Below are 21,349 nucleotides of genomic sequence, written 5' to 3'. Positions count from 1 at the left end.
GACAGAAGTTGTTCCTGTCTATGTGCAGCCACGGTTTTGTATCGGTGTCAAGTCTATTGACATCTGCTTGTGATATTTTCTGTCTGAATTTCTGTAAAAGAAAAGAGGGTGTGCTTTCCCTTTTTGTCCTGTGAGAAGCATGGGATGTACTTGCCCTTTCTTAATTACTTTAAGGAGGCTCCTGTCTGGTATTTTTTCAGGTTTCTTGATTAATAGTGCTTTTATCTAAAACTTTGCTTCTGGGCTCTCATTGCTTTCATTGTCCAGGAAAGAAGCAGAGTTAGGATGGCAGTGATTATATGTTGCAGGGGTTACCACTGCTACTTTTCCCCCCATTTTACTCCATCACAAACAACTTGATAGGGAGGTCCAGAATCTGGACATGGGCGTACGAGATTTAACGCCCGTCTCTGAACACTTGCCAGGCTGGTGTACGGCAAAGTATGGAAAGATAAGCTCCAGTGCTGAAAGCGGGAGGCACCTGTGTTTGAAAATGGAGCCTTCTGTGAAGGCGAACAGGGATTTCGCTGCCTCTGAAGCAAGGCCAAGGCCAGCACGGGGCATGTGATGTGGAGAGGGGAAGCGCTGCGGCGGCCGCTCTTGTCGCTCTTCAAAGGCGGGTTGTTCCCGAAGCTGTTGGTGCTGGTTCAATTTCAGTTAAGCACACGTTACAGAGGAGACTGGCTGAGCCTCGGAGAGGACGCTGTAAACGGCACCGCATGGACTGTGCTGCGAGACACACAGATGATGGCGTGTGAGCTGGCACTGGGATGAGCTGCGGTCGCCTTGTCCCTGTGGCCGCGGTTAGCTACCCATGGCAGGCGAGGGAATGTTAACAGAGCGGGATTGCAGATCAGCGTTTGCTGAGGTGAGGGGCGGGTTGGAAACAACTGCAGTATGGACGTTGTACAGGGAAGTATGGAGGTTCTCGGCGTCAGATCCACCCTTGTTTGCCCAAGTGCGAGCAATAAACGAGTTTCAAAGCACGTTTGCTTGGTTCTTTTTCCTTTCGAGTTAAGCTCAGAAGTGCCAGGTAGGCACGTTCCCCTTTGAGGTGGTGACGGTTTGACGCGTGCTGGTCTTGTTTAGGTGGAAGATGTGTTTCCGTGCCCAGGGAAGCGTGTTGTGTGGGGTGAGGGGCCTCTGGGTTGTCCAGCAGTTGGGTGTGGTGGCCATGAAGGGTGGGAGAGGACATAACCTATTTTTGCTCACTTTCAAATTAGGGCTGTAGCTTGCCTGCCGATAATTACGACCATCTGTTAGGTTTGTGTGCGTCTGTATGAAAACTTATGTACCAGCCACGTAGACATGCAGTGTTGTACCAGCCACATCCACATCAGAGGGAGGATGATGGTAATTAGGAGCTCAGTTTTTGCGGCTTCCTTTCTCTCTACAGCTGGAGCAACAGACATGGAATAACTTGGATGAGAAAGCAACTTTTCTCTGATTTTTAAAAAAGACGTTAAACTGGAAAAGTTGTCTCTTCCCTGACAAGGTTGCTTGCAGAGTTACTAGCCACTTCATTACACTGAATATTCAGTTATCTGTTCCTTAAAAGGTATATTCAGTTATTTATACATTGATTTTAAATCTATTTGTGTTTATTTACTTCAGCAGCATGTTCAGTTTTAGTTTGTTAAACTTGCAGTAATTAGATAATATGTCTCCCTCGAAGTCATGAGTGTTCCCTGAGGCAATTGGTTGATGTTTGTGCAATATTAATCAATAAACACTGTCGGGGTTTTTTCAAATTCTGTTTGCAGACATAGACACTTTAGTTTTTAGGTCAGTTGTTTTCTGTGACTTGTTTGTCTAGGTTTCTCCATTTGCCATTTTTTTTTTTCCTGAGTACAGTAAAACCCATCTCAGGTCCAGTGCAGTTGCTCTGTGCCATGTCACAACGTGCAGGAAGCAGATGTTGCTGCATATTATAGTGAGAAAATAGCGAGGCACACTGAAGCCTTGGTTAATTAAATAAAGTCAGACATAATTCATGCACTTCAAAAGCACCCCTGTTCAGCTGTCCTTTACCACATCCAGAAGTTTTAGGTGGAGGCAGAGAGGCAAAGTAAGATCAGTAGAAGACAATAGCCCCAAAATGTTTACTTATAAAGACATAAGCTGTCATGGCTCATTTCTTAAACAGAAAATCTTGGATGTGCTCCCTGCAGAAACTGGATCGTAAAAGAATGTGTATCAAGGACCCCTACACCAGCCTTGGTCTTTGACATGTCATGCTCTGTGGCATCAGTAAGTGTGGGCCGTTTACTTTAAAAGGCCAAACAACGGCACACATAAATTGTGTTGTGAATTAGTGCCATCATAGATATATAAACTATGGTACATGTAAACTCAGACCTACCTCCTAGAACTACATTTATCCTGGTGTTGCCTGCAACCCAACTGTGGTTGCACAGTTCCCCTCCACAGGCATCCAACGCTCCGGAGCAGTCCCAGGTAACCGGTTTGCAGGTTCTGCTTTACGGTCACTGAGGAAGCTGCTGTTTATTTAATTGCTGTACTTCTACAGTCAAGAAATATAAGAGGTGTGCTGATGAATCACAGTGTTTTTCGTGCCTTCCTATGCTACTGGAAAGATGAGGCAAATTCTCTTCACCAGCTCCTTCAGTGGAGGTGCAGAGAGCAGAGAATGCTGTTGCTAAGAATGCATGATAAACGTCGGTACGTAGCTACTTACCCCCGTAATTAGCATGTTATGCTTACACACATCAGATAATGTTTTCAAAATGTGGTTCAAAGTGAGTTCCTGTCTCCAAGCATTAATTACAGCTTCCATTTCACATCTGTTACTAGAGAGCAGCAGACAGAGATCTATATAAACACAGCAGGCTTCTGATTGGAAATCTACTGGAGTTTATTTCTGGTGACTGCTGTTTCTAAAGGATGGTCAGTTATACAGATCAACAATTGTCTGCCAAAGGCAATTTACCATTACTTCTTGTTTTTCTTTTTTTTATACATTAGAGAAATAACATCGCTATAGCGATATGAGAGTAAGTAAACACATGCCATCGGTCGGTTAACCAACTCCGCTTCTGAATTCCTCCTTACTGCAGAACTTGGAGGGCTGCTACTAATAACAGCAATAAAGAATGCTTCTCTGAACTTTGTCCTCACAACTGAACATATTAGGGATTTCTAAGGTGCATACTTTCAGGTCTTAGGAAATATTTTGGCCTGAGGTGGTGTGATCAACGTGTTATCTTTAAAAAGGGAGCTCCTCAGAAAGGTCTTTGTAATTGAGTACACTATCGTGTATGCAGTGTAATATACATTTACACAAAGACGTAAATGTTTATTACAGTTTGCAGCACGTAACTTGTTGGTAACCTGCTGTGTATATATGCTGCAGTAGGGATCTTGCCCTCTCTCACCAATGAGCAGCTTGAGTGAGGGAGGTGAGGAGCAGGAGGAGGTCAAAGTTCTGCTAAAAGATTTTAAAAACTCCCCTTTTTGTCTGCTCTGTAACAGTATTTTTCTTATCGTTGGTAGGAGAATAAACAATGCATGCAGTGTCAACAGGGCAATTCCTGTTGACTTTCAGGAGTTTTCAATGATACCTAAGCCCTACTTAATGATAACTATTGAAAACTACAAAGTATAAATCCATCATCTTGTGCCAGTTTTGTCATTGGTGACGGTATACATCGCTAATGTCTTCTCAGATTTGAAGGCTTTTTTTGTGAGTTGGTTTCTCCACATCCTCAGTGCACGTCACGAGTAACTGTATGGGCCGAGAACAGAAAGCAGACCAACGCGCAGAATCAGAAGGGAAGCGTTTCGGTTGTTTGCGTAAGTGCTGACAGCAGCACCTTAGTGAGTGCAGTCAGGGTGGTTGCAAACGATGCTGAACAATTCTGTCTGCAACCTTGCCTCACTTGCTTTGCCTCCTTTTTGTAAGGTCTGTTGCTCCCAGTCCCTCAAAGACATTTGAAGGAGGGCAGGAATTTGGACTCTTAAGTCTGTCACCAGCACGTTTTCTTCAGGTGAGTTAGGCTTTGACTGTAAAGCCAGCAGCATAAAATTTACTGCTTGTGCTATAGTGTCCAACTGCCTAGTTCACTTATTCCAGCAGTTTAATACCAGAAAGGCCACATACAACCCATTTAAGTAGAGAATTAATTAAATTACTTTTATAGCTATTTTCTACCTGCGGGAACAGGCTATTGATTCATAGCCAGGCCGTTACTTTCACTTGAAAAGATGTAGTCCATTTCTCATAAGCAGTTTCAGCTATTTCCTTTTGATGTCTGTCAGTCTTTCCTTTTAAAAGGGAATGGGGTCCAAAAGTTCCATTTAGCAGGCTTTTGGCTGCTAAGACTGTTTGCCATCTTAATGCTGATTGCTAGATTCATGGCTGTTCAGCAGCAGTTCAGTGCCATCCGACTACCTGGCATAGGTTTAGATTTCAGTTGTTCTGGCTTTTGATTCCTGTTTTCATGCTCTGTTAAAGCATAATTCCAGCTCTTCCTGCTCTCCTCCTAAAAGAACCCTTTCTATAGAAAAGGCAGTCAGTATGTACAATACTTGCAGGCAGAATGAAACAGATCTCCAAAGTTAAAAATATTTCTTCTGTGTTTGGGAGACACTGCTTTTTTGGGGGGATATTATGTACCAGAATTTTTGCTTTTGTTTGCATGTGTTTTCTCTGAAAAGACCCTTCATCTTCCCAAGATGAAACTATAGGAAGGAAGAACAACATTTTTTTCATTTCCTTGCTGGAGGGTGAATTAGACCTTCCGACAGCTTTGAAAGATGCATTTGAGCATTGATAACATAACAAAGCAGGAAAAAGAACCAGTGTGTGGCCACAGGCCATTTGAAATGAAGGGATGAGCCATGGGGCCTCTGCTCTTTGTGGGGCCTTCTCTGATTTGAGATAGAGATTGCCACTTTAGAATTAAGCTGTACACTTGTGCACACAGATTGCTACAGTTGGATGCGTAAACCTAAAGTCATGTGCTGTGTTGCAGCCCATGAAAATGACAGAAATCAATGTCTCATCCTGATCGATCGCGGTTTTTGTTCAGGTCACCTCCTCTCTCCATTTGGCAATGATGAAGAGAGATACTCTTCCATAACTGTTCATAAAAATAGTCCATGCAGTAGATCGCAAAACATCCTTATCCTGACATCCAGTACATGCAGCACTGCTACATGGTAGAGATTGTCTTGTATTAGTCAGCAAAAAAAGCGATAAAACCCAGTAGAGTTGGTCCTTTTTACACAGGAGGAAAAACTGCCAGAAACCAGTGAAGCTCTTAACTAAGGAAAGATGTCTATCTGCTCTCAATATCAGGGTCTATTGGTTTGTTTTTTACCCTTGGCTGTAACAATGCTCTATCAGCTTTTCTTTATGTTGGTTTCATATTTCCTGGCTGCATTTTTTTGGTGCAGATTCTGGATAACACTTGTAGAGTTCCCTTGAGTTTTTCCACACTCATGGAATAGTCTGTTCAGTAGGAGAAAATGAATGGGGAAATGAGATGAGATTAAGCAATGAGCGTATCTCAGCCTGTGGAGAGCTCTCAGTTTTGTGCAGGTTCTTCATCTCTGAGCTTTCTCTAGAGCTAAGCTGAAAGATGTGACTCTCAGTGCACTGTTTTGGTATTTCCATTGGTAGGTAAGGTCATCCAAACCCAGTTTTTAACCCTTAAGAAACAGATTTTTCCAGCTTCGTTTAGCTGCCTAGAGCAAGGGCAGTATGAACGTGCAAGGTTGAAGCTGTAGGGAGTGGAAGGATTCGCTTAGTTTAGAAGTTAAGGTAGCTGGGCCGCAAAGTACCATGGTCTTGCTTAATGCTTTATACCAAAGAAAGCTTAAAGTCGTGCTGGTTGGGTTGAAGAATGAACATAACAGACAAGGATGCAACTAAAAGGGGATGCTGCTGCCCAACAGTTGCTGCTGATTATCTGAAGTAATGTGTAGAAAAAAATTCCAAAATTATGTAAAAAATCTTGGTAAGAGCTGTGCCAGTGAAAACAAGCATAAAGCCTGGCTTTGAAAATACCTTGGTTGGTTATGCCTGGGATCTGATCTGTGCTCGGCAGTGGAAGGGAAGAGGCCATCGGGGAGGGACGTGGTCAGGAAGGGCTGCTGCAGCACCTTACCTCATGGCCTGAAGCACGTGGGAAAGTGCAGCTAAACAGTGTGAATGTGCCTGAGAAGATGTTTGTAGAAAACAGCGACAGGGAGAACATGTAGCAGGTGGGTCTTGTATCTAGGTGGCTGCTTACTGGCACTTGGTATTCTTAGTGATATTCTTCATTTTGTTCCGGCTCCCTTCGAAAGGTCTCCTGTGGGTGCTAACTCTGGCATTTGTAGCATGGCCTGTCTGCTTACAAACATCCCATTTTGCAACCAATTCTAAACTGACCTTGAGAAGAAAAAAAGACAGTTTAGAGGTCATAATGGTGTGTGCACTGACAAGGAACACAGTGATAAAGAAAAGCAAAGCCGATGTAAACTGAGACTGCTGGAAACCCACCATGACTTGCCAAACATGTTGAGGGCTGCAGAAGCCCAAATGTGTAGGGATGATTATAGAGTATGACATTTCCATCTCAGAAATGGCTTGACTGGTTGAAAGCATCTAAACTTGTAGTTTAGTGCTCCAGTTTGATTATGGCTTTTAAGAAAGGAGGTTGGCTTCAGACATTTTAGCTTATAATTTATGGAGACAACTGAATTCTGCCCCACTGAAATTAGTGTGGGACTAGCTGAAAGATGGGGCATACTTACCACAGAGAGGATAAATCAAGGTCCTACTGAGAACAAGGGCACTAATTATCATCCTCTTTATGGCATATCCTTGTCCCTTCTGCTCCCTCCCCCAAAATACGGTCCGGCCATCTTTCTCCTTTTTATGCTGACGTGTGTGTGGTGGTTGACCTAGTTATCTTTGCCTCAGAATAAACCCTGCCATGATTACCATCAATCCGTTTACCTGGGAGAACCGAGAACGATGGGGACTGTACCTGCGGTGAGGGGCAAACTCTTCTGTTCGCACATTTTGCATCCTGACACCTGAAAAGTTGGTGTTGTAAAGATAAAGAAGTCTGACAGCTGCTTTGTGGTCTGCCAAACATCTGCCTCTGTACGTGCTGTGAAAGCACTGGATTTGGTAACAGTATTCTAGCCTTGATGGTTTAAAGGTATGAGAAATGCCCAACCTGTGTGGAAGAGCAACGAAAATATTTTCATATACATTGTCTAATGGTGCCATATAGTATCTTTCTGGTGAGCCAGGTGCATTGCAGGTTTATCTAAAGCTTCCCATACATTAAGGGTAAGCCAAGGAAATTATACTTGTCGAATAAATCGTCAGGTTCATACTAATACCCCTTTTTAAAAAAAATGCCCCACTTTTCAGACACAGAATCAGTTCCTTGAGTGATTCCAGCCAAGTCAGAAGCTACTCAAAAACAACGCAGAAAGATAATTTTTGAGGCATCTGTAAACATCCTTTTGTTCCTATAATGGGGGTAGATTTTTCTTGTCCTGAAGCAGAAGGTCTTGAAAGTGCTCTTAAAAGAGGGTTGGCCAAAGTGCTGTCTCTCAGTGTTAATGTATGTATCTGTGGTAAAATATCTAGAATCTGTATGTGATCAGTTCCAACATTTCCAGTACCATGTTGCAAGGAATATATTGACTTTTGGTGTCATCGAAGAAACACAACGATTGAGACTGGGGAATATAGTCTCCTTCTGCCTGTTTTAAAAGGGCAAGCAGTTTTAGTTTCTGTTGTGACTGAGGAAAGACTTCTTTCGGGGGCAGCATGTAATGCCCTTTAAGGGAGTCCTTCAGCCTGCTCCTCCCCTCTCTCCCACCCTCCCTGTAGCATGAGATATGAAACGCCTGAAAGAAGTCCTTTCTTTTGTACCTTCTTTATCCTCTTAACAACAGTCTCCCCCCCATCCTCCCACCTCCCTTTACTTATTTATTTAAGAAAGAAGGAGGAATGGCATGTCTCAGATGCTAGAAGTTTGGGAAGTACAGAGGAGTACCTTGATGCAGAGGGTGAAAGGAGGTCATGAGAAACCCAGTGTGGGATAAAACTGATGACCTTACATGAGCAGAGCAAACTTGGGTAAAATACAGAAATCGGAAAGGATGCTCAGAAATAGAAAAGTGATTGTGGAGATGCAGAAGTCTTGACATGAAAAGGAAGAAGTGGAAGGTGAATGGTTGCTGGATATGGAGCAAACCTGAAAAGGATATACTCAAAAAGAATCTGTGAAAGGGAAAAGATGGACAGCAAGGTGTTCCTTGTATATTTAGTAGGTTTGGTGTATAGGATTAATGAAGTGATCTTGCACTAGGGCAGTTTCCATTTTTTAGTTGCTTTTTCTGTGTAAAGAATCTGAAAAAAATTTTGAAGTGGAAATTTCTTACTCCACTTTTTCCTCTATTAGACCGAAAGCCTATTTGACGCGGGAAGGACAGACCTTTCAAACTGTATTTAGTTCTTGCTTCTTGCAATTTTAAGCTTGCTTCTTGCAATTTTAAGCTAACTTGGAAAAGTGTATTTTAACCAATAAAGCTTTTTACATCATTTGCATTTCTTTAGCATTAAAACTACAGTAAACTAATTGTGTCTTTCTTAAAAACAAACAAACAAACAAAAAACCCCAAAAAACCCCCAACAAAACTCTTATGTTAGACAGGACTACTCTGACCATTGCAAGTTTTTCTGGACTCTGACCATTGCAAGTTTTTCTAGGGTATTTCTGTGGGGATCAGAAATCTTTGTGAGCTCTCTTAAACCTTTTTAAAGAACTAATTGCTTTTGAGTATTTGAAGAAGTCTGGGTTGATTTCAAGGCACGAGGTTCAAAGCTGATTGCTATCAGAAGGCAACAAGCAAAACAAAAAAAGCATTCGGAGAACTGATGAAAAGTCTCTTCCTTTCTCAAGTACATCTTTCATTTTGACTTTTGCGATGCTATTGCCTTACTGAATGTCTAGCTGAGAAGACAGCGCTTGAACTTCTAATTTTGAAAGTCCCCTTAGACGACCAGCAAACAACCTTATTTCCTCTTTTTGTGCTAAAAGGGGGAGCAGGATTCTCTGTGGTTTGTGACCGAAAGTGTTTTGGGAGATGTATTATCAGTGTAAAATTCCAGTAATACTTTCAAAGTGGAAAACGAGCCCAACTTTTTAATATGATAATCACAGTGCTGAGTTGGGCTTCAGGCTGAATAGCTTGCTTCCATTTATTTTTTCATGTATTTTTGGATTTAAATTAATACATTAGTGGTGATCTGGTAACAAGTTGTTTCTCGTTTACTCTTGCTGTAACAAAGCAAGAGCTTGTGTGTGGTTCTGTCTGAAGGATTGAGTTGGTCATATAACAGAAAAAAGTTAACTGTCCTGCTCATTGCCATGGATTAAGAAGTCAGACTTGTGATACGAGCTCTACACAGTACTTCTCTGAAACACCCCTCAAACTATTTTAACTGGAAACCTTCAGAAATGCTGTCCACTTGCCAGTGCCCTGGCAGGGGTATGAACATTTTTCCTAGTAATCACTGCTTTGGAGTCCTTTCATTAAAATAAATAATTATTGACTGAGAATCAGATTAGAAACTGCAAAGAACAAAGAGAAAATTCAATTCACTTCATTTTAAGCAAAATGGAAGTGACATTCTTGTATGAAAATACCTTTTCTAAAATTTCATTTATACAGCTGCCCTGTGATGTTAGCATAATGAAATAATTTAGAAATCCTACTACTGTTTACTGCTTTAATTTGCCATTTCATAGAATCACAGAATGGTTTGGGTTGGAAGGAACCTTAAAGCCCATCTAGTTCCAAGCCCCCTGCCATGGGCAGGGACACCTTCCACTAGACCAGGTTGCTCAAAGCCTCATCCAGCCTGGCCTTGAACACTTCCAGGGATGGGGCATCCACAGCTTCTCTGGGCAACCTGTTCCAGTGCTTCACCAGGCTCCCTGTGAAGAATTTCTTCCTGATACCTAATCTGACTGTCCCTGCTTTCAATTTCAACCCGTTACCCCTTGTCCTGTCACTACAGGCCCTTATAAAAAGTCGTGGTCCCCCCAGCTTCCTTGTAGCCCCTTCAGGTACTGGAAGGCTGCTATAAGGTCTCCCCGGAGCCTTCTCTTCTCCAGGCTGAACAAGCCCAACTCTCTCAGCCTGTCCCCACAGCAGAGGTGCTCCAGCCCTCTGAATGATGGTATGATGGTGCCTGGTGCAGAAATAGCGTTCAGGGGACAATGCCTCGTTAACTGAGCAGCCCAGCATTACTTGGTGCACCTGTACATAGGTTTAACATGCTGTCGAGGCACTTGCTGTGGCAAAAGTGGAGAGTCTGCCCTCCAAGCATGGGGTTATGTTGGATGGTTGCTGGGAGTCCCTGAGGGGAGGGAAGGCAGAGCCCTACCCTTTGTAGAGACAGGGCAGTGGGGAGGTGATGCTACTCTCTGTCTGGGTGCAGGTCATGCTGTGCCTTGCATCCCTGTCGTCATGGCTCTTAGAAGTGCCGGGGCAGAGAGTAGGGATCTGCTGTATAAAACATACTGCCACTCCTAAGAGCATTTGGTACTCACAGAACGGGAGAACTAGTAAGCCTGAAAGTGATGCAGGAAATAATTCTTGCAGCAGATCTTGCTGCTGTTGAGTATCCCAGGGGAAGTTTACAAAGACTTTGGGAAGATTTGTCTTTTAATGGGAACTTTTTTAATAACGGGAACAGTTTTTAATAACGGTGCTGCTTCAGCTCATCAGTATCTTGCTGAACTACCTTGGGTTAAGGTGGAACTTTCACTTGGGCCAGATATCTAGTTGTGGCTGCTCCTGGGTTGGATTATGACACTTGGTAGGTGATAAATCTGATCCACTGTGTCCGTGAAGCACATAGCTTTTTTGTGTTCTTGCCTTGGGATGAGGAAGCTGGTTTTTGAGGACCTGACTTTGTTCTCTCTTGTATTATTATAATTTGGTGCCGATTTGTGCACATAACATGTTCTCCAGAGACGGGGATACATGCTCAAAACACCAGAAGACTGGAACCACAAAACTAGAGCTGTTTCAGTAGAGGTTATGGTTCTTCGTGTTTTAGCTAAAGAAAAAGAGAGAAAAGCAATTTTAAAGTTAGTGACATGTCCTGTGAGTTACTCCATGAGGTGATTTAGGAATTGTTTTCGCCAGTATTGTTTTCTACTGTTCACCAGGTTTCTGTTATTGCCATAATACACTACTTTTTTTCTCTGTTTAAAATAACAGAAGCAAGAAAAGTTGCGCCGTAGCCATGGGTGAGGCAGTTCTGCCAGTGCTTTATCACAGGAAGGTCAGGGAGTGCGGTGACGTTGCTCTGCCATGCAGAAGATGTAGCGTGAATGTTTACAGTTCTGAAGTTAGATGGTACCATGTTTCGTGGAGTTTTCTTTATTTGCTTCTTTGCCAGGGCATCTATTGTGACGGTGTGCCTCAAGTTACTCTTCTTACATTTTAATAAAGACTGTGGAAAGAGGGAGGTCTGTAGCCGTCTGTTTTGTTGGTCGTGCTTGCAGTGTATTAATGTAATGAAAAAAAAACCCACTTAAAATTTTGCCTCTGCAGTCTGTGCCGAACTCTGTATCAAACTGAGGATCAGAGACTTCCTCGTTAGTTATTTAAGAACCCAAGAGGGGATGATCCCAGGAAATGAAGCTGTTGTCTCCGTGCTGTAATTGCGCTGCGATACGATCTTGTGTTGAAACGGTATCTTTCCTCTAGATGAAACCTTCTGAGCTCCTGCACAGCATGGGGAGTTTTATAAAACACACAGATTGGAAGTTCACAGCTCTGTAAAATGTACTTGAGTTACAGTGAGGAGGAATATTCCCCTTGCTGCTAATAAAATGGTCATCGTTTCAAGGACACTGCTGGTTTTTCGCTTAGCAAAAGCTCGGAGCTGCTACTTGTGTTGGGTCTGATGGAGGGGGAACAGGTGGATAATGAGGAACATAACAGCAGGTTATCAGGGAGAAAGGAGAGCCGATACACAGCGATAATCACGTATTAATTGAGGGGGAGGGAGACAGGTAGAGGTAGGTGCTGTGGAGGAGACTGACAGAGGGGAAAGGACAGTGTAGGGGGGCTGAGGGTCGCTGGGTCTTGGTGGGTTGCCCCAGCGGTGGGTGGGTTGCCGGAGGAAAGGACAGCTGCAGGGGGGCATGTGGGCTGCTGTTCTGTGGCATGCAAGATGCTGCTCGCCTTACCTAGCGTTTACCCTGTCTGGGTATGGTGCTGTGGAGGTGAGGAGAGCCCCAGTCCTGCTGTCAACGTCACCGATGGTTCCTGTTGGCCATGAGAAGATTGACTGCTGGTGAAGCATCTGTCTGTACACCGGGACGTCTTATGGGGCTGGAGGCTTCACAGCCCGGCTCTTCGCAAGTCCACGGCAGGGCTGATGAAGCCAGGTGTCAGCTTCCTGCCTGCAACCACCGAAAGGTGCCTAACAAAATGAAATTAGTATCGCAGCGGTAACACTGCACACACCGTATGATACATCAATTAATTTCACATGCCCAGAAACGTACTGGAAATTCTGGAGATAACCTGCTTAGTGTTATCTCCTACCGCACTTGATCTGATTGTATTTGAAAAACTTATTGAAGAGGGTGACTGAAGAAATGAACAGCAGCGTGAAATAGAGCGCTGCAAACGATCATGCTGCCACGGCCTGGTGAGTTAAGGCATTGGGAATGGGCATAAGCTGCTACTTGGGTGGTTTTAACCCATGTGCTCTCTAATTGCAGTGGGATAGAAATGAATGCTTTGTCAGCTGCCATTGTGCTTCAAAATAGTAGTAAATTAAATTGCAGCAACTCAGTGTTTTGGGAACATCTGCCAGTTGGCATGCCTTTTTTGAGGGGGCCTGCTACCATATAATGGTGCTAGTGTCTACCATAACGTCTGATATTTCTTTTTTAAAAATGAGGGGCAGAAAAGAACTTGGGTGCTCTGCATAGGAGTGTGGACTTTTGCACCAGTACTTGGGATCTGTGGTTGCAGTCAGGTTTTGGCAAGTTCAGCGAGTCACCAAGAACGTGGGAGAAGCAGCTGTAGGCCAGCGCTGGTAATGCGAGCGTGCAGCTGGAAGTGGCACTAAGGCAGGGGCCCCTGTAGCTGGCGAGCTTTGTGCTGGAAGGAGGGGAAGCATGGAAACAGGAGGAAGGTGGAAACAAGTTTTGCCTTTCTGTTACTTTTGTCAAAAGGGAGAAAGTGGGGAAAAATAGTAGCCAGGATTTTGTGAAAGTGTAATTGTTGTCTTCCGTGTGGATAGAGCGTTAATCTGTTCCACCCCCTGTGTAATAACGACTCTGGGGGAATCTGTGTGCTTGCAGACCTACATCGGTTCAATCGTTGCCTCTGTGAACCCCTACAAGAGCATCCCGGGACTGTACGACGGCGCGGCCATGGAGCGATACAGCAAGCACCACATGGGAGAGATTGCCCCGCACATCTTCGCCGTGGCCAACGAGTGCTACCGCTGCCTTTGGAAGCGCCATGACAACCAGTGCGTCCTCATCAGGTAAACGGTGGCGGCTGCTGCTTTGGTCATCCCTGCCAGTGAGCCTTCTGAGGTGATTTAGGAACATGGATTTGGGCTGTGTGGGCCTTCTGAGGTGATTTAGGAACATGGATTTGGGCTGCATGGGCCTTCTGAGGTGATTTAGGAACATGGATTTGGGCTGCATGGAAAGGAAAGCTCCAAGAGAAAGCAGGCTTTCTAAAACATCAGTGTTTCGGGAGAGAGTTCTGAACTCGCCTCGTATCAGTCTGTGGGCATCTAACAAAATGTTAATTTTTCTTACACATGTTAGGATTTCATTTTGTGAAAATATCTATTGTATTTTCGTGTACTGTCTGCTACTTCTCCATCTGACTTTACCCAAAATGCTTTCCCCACCAGTTTAAACCTCTCTCTGCATCTCAGGAGTTTGTCATCACTAGGCCCTGAACCATATATGGAAAGGAAGAGAAAAAATAACCCTCCAGTCTTGAAAAATGGGGTAAATAAGAATAGCAAAAGAGAAAACCCTCCACATCTCAGCCACTTAATTCTGCCTGATTAATCTTCCTTGCTTAATCTTGTTGTGCTTTAATGGTGATTTAATAGCTTCACGTTTGATCCACTGTGTCACTGGTATTCGGGATCTCGCTGCTGCCGAATGTATGTTGAGAGCAGTTGGCATTTCAACAGCTTTTTGCTGCTACCATCTCCTCCTTCATTCTTGCTCCAGAAGAGCCAAAAACGCAGCTAGCTCTTTTCCCTTTCCCCTGCCTGCCAGCTCAGCTGTGTTGGCTCACATGCCAGCAGAGAAAACCGAAGTCTTGCCCGCCGGATCGGGAAGAGAATCAGCTCGGTGGCGATGGCAGCGTGGCACCAGCCTTTGGGCTCTGAGCCAGGGCTGATGCTCTGGGTGGGGAGGATATGTGTGTGTGAGAGCGCTTGAGTTTCCTCTCCCTCTCCTTTTTCACTTTTGCAATGTTTTTGTGATTAAACCTGTTTGCTCTCGCCTTCCTGCAGCCTAACAGCACAAGTTACGTGGGGAGAGCTCTTCAGACACAAGGGGACACAATTTTGCTGTCTCCTGACCTCTCTGGGAGCCCTTGCGACCGCTGTGGGACCATGGCACGGGGTAGCCGGTGGGACAGCAAAGGGGGTGAGGCAGAGTGAGAGCAGCACCTTTTGCCATAGGTAGTTTCTACTGGCATTTAAGATTACAGGCCAGTTTGCGAGGCTTCCCGGAGAAGAGGGGGATTTGGCGCACGTAGCTCAAGCTGCTGTTAGAAATGCGGCTCAGATGCAACGCAGCTAGCTCTGGTTCCAAATGTGCAAGCTCAGGTTGCAGGCCCCACCTGCCCTCGCCTCTAGGCAGGTGCTGCCTGGCAGTAGCACACAGACAGGGAGGGCTGTGTGTGCTTTCCAGCTTTCTTTAACCCTGTTTTTGGGGCTGCGTGTGTTTTTCAGCTTCCTTCAACTGTGTTTTTCCTTTTTTTTTAATTTTATTCCATACATAGTGCTATGCATATGCAGCTGAGTCTGGATGACGCTCCAATAAAAAATGAAATGCACAGAGATTTTTGTCATGCGAAAATAGCTACCCTGGAGCCACGATTTTATGGAGTAATGTCAGGCAGTTACTTGTGAACGGCCCACATACTTGAATTTTGGGGACTGAAATAATTTCTGGTGTCTAGCAGTTGGCTGTTGGTATTTTTGTTAATTCCACTCTGTACCAGTACTCTGTACCCAAGTATTTTACCTTTCCTTCCTGATCCCCATGAACTGCTAAGAGAGAAGCAGGTTGTGTCCTAAAAAGGACATAAGCAAAAGTCTGATGTTTGAGAGGAGTCTCCAGCAGTCCCTGCTCTCTAAACCACGCGCCTTGGTACAGATAAGCCATAATACGGAGAAGTTTTGCATTAGCAGTCTCTCCTAAAATAGCTGACAAGCCATAATACGGAGAAGGGTTGCATTAGTAGTCCCTTTTAAAATTTCTTACTGCGGTCACGGATAAAAACAATGATTAGTGTTAAGTGCAGCGTTTCAGACTAGTGCTGTGAAACAACCTTATAAGGATGTCTTATTGCTACAGAATATGAAGGGACATGCAACTCGGAACAAAGAAAAATAAAAAGCCATACCTACTTTCCTAAAACACTATTAGCTGCTCTGTCTGTGAAAGAGTCAGAGTTGGATGATATTTTTTTTTTTTTAATTACTGAAGGTTTTCAGTGGCACTGGTGAGGTTTAGAAAGGTCCCTGTGATCATATGCTTAGTTTGGGGCATCAGAAGTGGAGGTGTAAGAGCGTGCTTGTCATCTTCAGCATCCTGCATCTTTTACTGGCTTAGAATTAGATGTTGCAGTAAGTCACTGTCAGGTTTTCTTGGATACTACTGGCATTTGGAGAAAAAAAAGGGTCAAGGGGAGCTCTGCGGTGTCTGAATTCAGGCAAGTGTTCTGGGCTGGTGTTTAATGTAAGAGATGATACAAAGGAAAATTTAGTTCTATCACGAAAACACAGTAAACAGTTACATCCAGTTAAACGCAGTGAATTGTTGGTGTCGGCGTCACGTTCTGACATGCACTCTTCACCTGCTCCCAACTTTGGGATCAGAAAGCCCAGCAGGGAGTTGGAACTGCCGGGCGAAACAAGGTCGGGAAGGATTTCTTACGGTCCCGCGGGCTTGAGGTGCCCCCTGCTGGCGTCTGGAATTCTCCAGGCTTCCTTTGGGAGCTGCTTTCCTAGGGCATCGGTATCAAAACCCCGCGCAAAAGATTCCTCTGTTTTGAAATGCTTGGGATATTCATCTGGGTGAGGTTAAGTTGGATGATATAAGGCGAGAACCTGAATTAAAACCTGTCATCAGTGGTGACTCAAAACGCAGTACAGGTGCGAGACTATTTTTCCAGCACAACCATCCGGACTGGACGTGGAAAGGAAGGAAATGCCACAGAGGTGGTATTAAATGGAATCATCTGAAGACGATTGTTTATCGGTCTGTGTTACACAGGCTTATTTTAATGCATGACAATGCTGCATAAAAATGACTTGGCGGCCTAAAATGTCAACAAAAAATGGCACATTGAAGAAGCTGCGCACAACGTGCATTAGAATATTTACACAGTTGGGAAATGGTATTTTTGATCTCCTAGGCTAAAAATTGCTCATTTGGCTATTGAACTAGAGTTTTCGTGTAGACAAAAACATCTACATCAATGAATGCTCAGTTTTGTGTTGCTGTGAACCTTTCTGCAGAGTCCAGCTTCATTTAAAACAGAAAAAAAAACCCAAAACCAAAAAAAATCTACCACAGCTAAATTTGATGCTACAACAGATGTGTTAAAAAAATAAGTTAACATCTGATTTTTTCATCTGGATGCCTTGGCAGGGGCATGAAGGGAGTCCGTCTTACTCAAGGAATAGGCAAACATCTTGTCCTGATGTGGAGAGGGGACTGAGTTCCCCCAGGATCAGCTGATGTTCACAGGTTCGGTCCAGGTTCAAACCTCCACCCCTTTATTGTCAGAATAGGAAAATATCTTTAGGTGGGGTTTTTTGTTGTTGTTGTTGCTCTGTTTAAGTCGATTTAGTCCAGCACAAGCAAACACATCCTCTTCTCTCAGATTCAGTAGTAGTTGATCCTCTTTAAAGCACTCGAAAGGAAGTGTAGAGCAGTTGAAGGAGCAGTAACGGTCACCCCAAACTACATTCAAGTCAGTGCTGCGAGTGGGAAATCACAGTCTGACACCAGTTTGTTCTCTCTGTTACCATCCAGTGCCCTGACATTTCTGTGGCATTGTTCAGCTTGAAAATCAATGTGAAGCAAAGTTCTCTTTGGATGAGACCCAGACTTGTGATGGGAAGACAGGAGACTGACACACCAAAATTCACGTGTGCGTTGAAGAGCTGTATTTGCTGAAGAGACCCGTTTGGTCTGTGTGTATCATCTTTGGCATTTTAAACCCAGCAGCCAGAACTGAGGCGTGATTTAGAGTAGTGTTGATAGCCGCCTCGCTCGAGTTACGTCCTTCAGAAGGAGGAGTGTCTCTCAGTGACCCTTTTTCCCACGGCAGCCGTCTGGAGTCTGGGCTGCTGTGCCCTCAGCGAGACGCCCTGCACAGAACAAGTCATGGAGAAAGTCTAAAGATCCCCTAAGTGGGGGCATTGTGGGTTGCTGTCACCTTTAATATATTCACAATACTGGATGTAGTGATGTGGAACGAGCTGGGCACTTAAACACATGGGGTGGAAAGTTTGCTGGAAAGGTTGTCTGTGCACTAAAAAATTCACCCTTTTACTGACCTTGGCAACTTCTTGTATGCGTAGGCTTTGTAAAGAGTCTGAAAGATTGATCCCACTTAACGTCCCATTAGTGTGGGTACTGTGGGGTTGAATAAACAACTTTAAAGTTTAGCATGCTTGTTCTTGATTTTCATCTCATTATTAATAACTGTCTTTTGTAATGCATTTTTTAAAGGAAAAATGAAGAGCCAACTCGATGCACGTAAAATTACATGTCTCGAGCTAAGCAACGCCATGCAGGGATGAAATCTTACTGTCATGCCGGAGGGGTCCAGGAACCCATCCGCTGGGTGCTCACTAGTAATTGTAAACCTAAATGGAATGGAGCTGTTACTGGTAAATGAATAGAGAACGTTAAGTAAATCCATCCTTTAGATATTTTGCACAAGCCTTTTTCCCCTTTGCTTGATATTCAGGAGGGCTTTGTGGAACCGGAGGCGGTTCAGAGGAGAACAGAAAGGAGTGATGAGAAGTGTAGCATGGCTCCATTTGTGGGAATGGCTAACAGAGACGGGCAGTTCGAGCTAGGGAGGCTGTCCATGACATCATGCACAGCGGAGGGAGGGAGCTCTGGGATGAGTTACTGGTTTCTCCTCCCGAAACGAGAACTGGGGTGCATCAAATGAAGCTAATAGGAGGCAGACCCGATACCAGAAGACGTGTTTGTATGCTTTTTAAGGGAGTATGGCTAGAAACTTGTGGAAGATAAATGCGTTGAGGGTTACAAGATACGTAGAAACCAGGTTTAGATTAGGAACTCTATGGACAGCAAATAACTGGAAGCTGGAAGAACACAGAAGGGAAGTATCACATCTTCCCTAGGCATCGCCAGTTGGTGACTGTCAGAGATAGGATACCGGGCAGGTCGATCTTTGGCCTGATGCAGTTCTGAGACAAAGGAAACTTTCCTTTTTTCTAAGGAAAAACCAAGAACATATAACTGTGCATAATACCTCCAATACAGTTGGTAGGCAGAGGAAACATTTTTTTCATCAGGAAAAGGATAATGTCAAGGAAAAAGCGTCTGGCTCATGGCTTAATGATCCTTGTCACCCATATCCCTGCTGTTGAGCCATACACTGCTCAGAGGGTGAGAATTTAGGCAGGAAGAGGTGTGTATCACTTGATGACTTTTTGCATTAGACGAGGATAATGCAAGGGCTTGTGAAGCTCTTTCAAAACTAGTAGTAGAGATATCTTGCTAATCCCTTAGTGTACAAGGAGCCAGTATTAAATACGGGGAATATTAGATATTTGCTTTGTTGACAAAGGAGCATGAGTGGGTGAGGCCCTGCAGAGAGAAAGGGAACAAGTACCAAAAAGGCCAGACATTAAGGGTAAAACTACATTAAAAATACTACAGGATTTGTGTGAGATGGTATAAGTACAATGAATGAATAATACTTGCTGGAACATATCAGCAGGTAGCATATCTTCCGTGAAGTTTTATGAAACGTTTTAAAGACCCTCTGATTATTCTTGGGAAACACATCTTAGCTACAAAACTCTGTGTCTCATTATGTTTTCTGATTTTTTTCTGATTATTTTTGCAATTATTGGCATTTATTTGCAGGACAATGACATGCTGCTTTCCCGGGCCGTACTTTTCTTTGCTTTTTACTAGAAAGCATCATTATACTTGACCATAACCTAAAATCACCAGGGTCACCACTCAGCGTGGAACAACAAAAGACTCAGATTAACTAAGCTTGCTCCATGTGCCCAGTTGTGCTCCATCAAAATCAGTGACAAAACTCCTGCTTGCTACAATGCAAAGGGTAGGGTAAGGCCAAAATGTGCCTTCTTTCATTGGTAGTAGCCTGGAATTAAGCACAGCTTAATTAGGAAAATTGGGAATTAAGCTGAGCTTCAGATGCTACGACTTCAGATGAAAAGTAAGCAAACTAGACAAACTTTAACCACAAGTTGTGTTTCTTAATGGCTCATGGTGTGTTTTTAATTATAAGGTTACGTAATTGAAGGGAAGTGATATTGAAGAAGTGAGCCAAATGTATACCTTTCTGTTTTTAGAGCGTTGGTTTTGAAGAGAAATTGAGTATATTGCCTTCTGTTTGTATCACTAAGATTGCTTATTAATAGTTTATTTTTAAGATGTCAATATAGCATTATCAAATAGGTTTGTTCTGCTGTGAGTGAAGATGAGAGATTTTACATCTCTGATGGTGATGAGAGGTGAAAATTGTATAGTTGGAACTCATGTGAATCTGGTCTATTTGGATGGGCATGTAAAAGCTTTGTTTAAAGAATATGTAGCTCGCTGTCAGTATCAATTGTACTAGCCTTTATGTGTTACAGTATGCACTGGTGTCTCTAGCCACCTCCTTCTCACAAGCAGATGACTGCTGCAGCAATCTGGACTTTTCCCCTGACTGTTGCCATGCCTTTGCCCTAACTCTGTTCTTCCACGTTGGTGAGAATTGTTGGGTAGTTGTTTGTATTCAGGGAGCTTTTTATTGTCTCATGGGTGTTGCATACATCCTTACGCAATCAGTGCCTTGAAATGCTGTCTGAACAGTGGCATGAAGTCTAAAGGTAGCTCGCATTTTGTGTTGCATGTCACAGTCAGCAAGCTTCAAGGGGTATTCTGCTGCCACCGCAGTATCATTTCTAATCACTCCAGACTTCTCAACCTCCAGTAATTTAGAGTTTGGAGGGCTGGCCAGACCAAGGGCTTTTTGTCTAGCAGCTGAAACTGTGCAAACACTTTCCTATTCTTCCTCTTTCAGTGGCGAAAGTGGTGCTGGTAAGACAGAAAGCACTAAGCTGATCCTCAAGTTCTTGTCTGCAATGAGCCAACATTCGCTGGAGATGTCCTGCAGAGAGAAGACCTCCTGTGTGGAGCAAGCTATTCTGGAGAGCAGGTAGTAGATCTTTCAATGTACAGGTATTTTTTCCAGAAGACGTAAGCCTTGCCATTGAAATAAGAGCTTGCAATGTAATTAAAGATGTGGGTGCATTTACTGAACAGTAAAACGGATATTGGAAAGGGGAAAATTTTCCATTAACCAAAATTACCTGGCTGCTCTGGAGAGTTGTGAGCACAGTGGGATATCTTAGTGAAGCAAAAAGATGCAGGGTTTTGAAATGGATGATGCTGCAGTGGTGGCTTTCATTTTTGTTTGGGGCTGAATTCAGATAATCAGAGTGAGGGAAATGGGAGGGACCAACCATTGGTTTGATTTGTGTAGCCTAAGGGTAAGGTGGAACAAGATACAGCATGGTTAGGATGAAGTGTGCAAGGCGTGAAAGCATGCTGAGGAAAGGGAAGATAAAGACAACTGGTAAGACGGATGAGTAAACGCATCAGATAAATCGGACACACTCTACACCAGCAAAAAAACCCCCAAAAAATTAACTTAGTGTTCAAATGAAATAACACATGGTTCTAAACTATTTAAAAATAAAACCAATTTGAGATGCTCTTACTTCTGTTTATCGTGCTTCATCTCTGTTTTACCTGTAATATCTTGATGTAATAATTTT

The 21,349-nt window shown here is 43.7% G+C and overlaps 1 protein-coding gene across 1 annotated transcript in view; it reads left to right on the top strand.

The window, feature by feature from the left end:
* The window catches only part of LOC104516795 (unconventional myosin-X-like), a gene marked incomplete at its 3' end in the record, with an annotated part of 39,489 nt that overhangs the window by 3,063 nt on the left and 15,077 nt on the right, over nucleotides 1–21,349 (top strand). The window contains exons 3-4 of the mRNA XM_010161237.1: nucleotides 13,374–13,561; nucleotides 20,593–20,727. Coding sequence (XP_010159539.1) covers nucleotides 13,374–13,561; nucleotides 20,593–20,727 — 323 coding nt within the window. The remainder of the gene's footprint in view (nucleotides 1–13,373; nucleotides 13,562–20,592; nucleotides 20,728–21,349) is intronic.

The sequence above is a fragment of the Eurypyga helias genome, unplaced genomic scaffold (genome assembly GCF_000690775.1).
Source record: "Eurypyga helias isolate BGI_N326 unplaced genomic scaffold, ASM69077v1 scaffold23131, whole genome shotgun sequence".
NCBI classification, from domain to species: Eukaryota; Metazoa; Chordata; class Aves; order Eurypygiformes; family Eurypygidae; genus Eurypyga; species Eurypyga helias.
The sequence above is the reverse complement of the archived record's forward strand: the minus strand, read 5'-3'. Positions and strand labels throughout refer to the sequence as shown.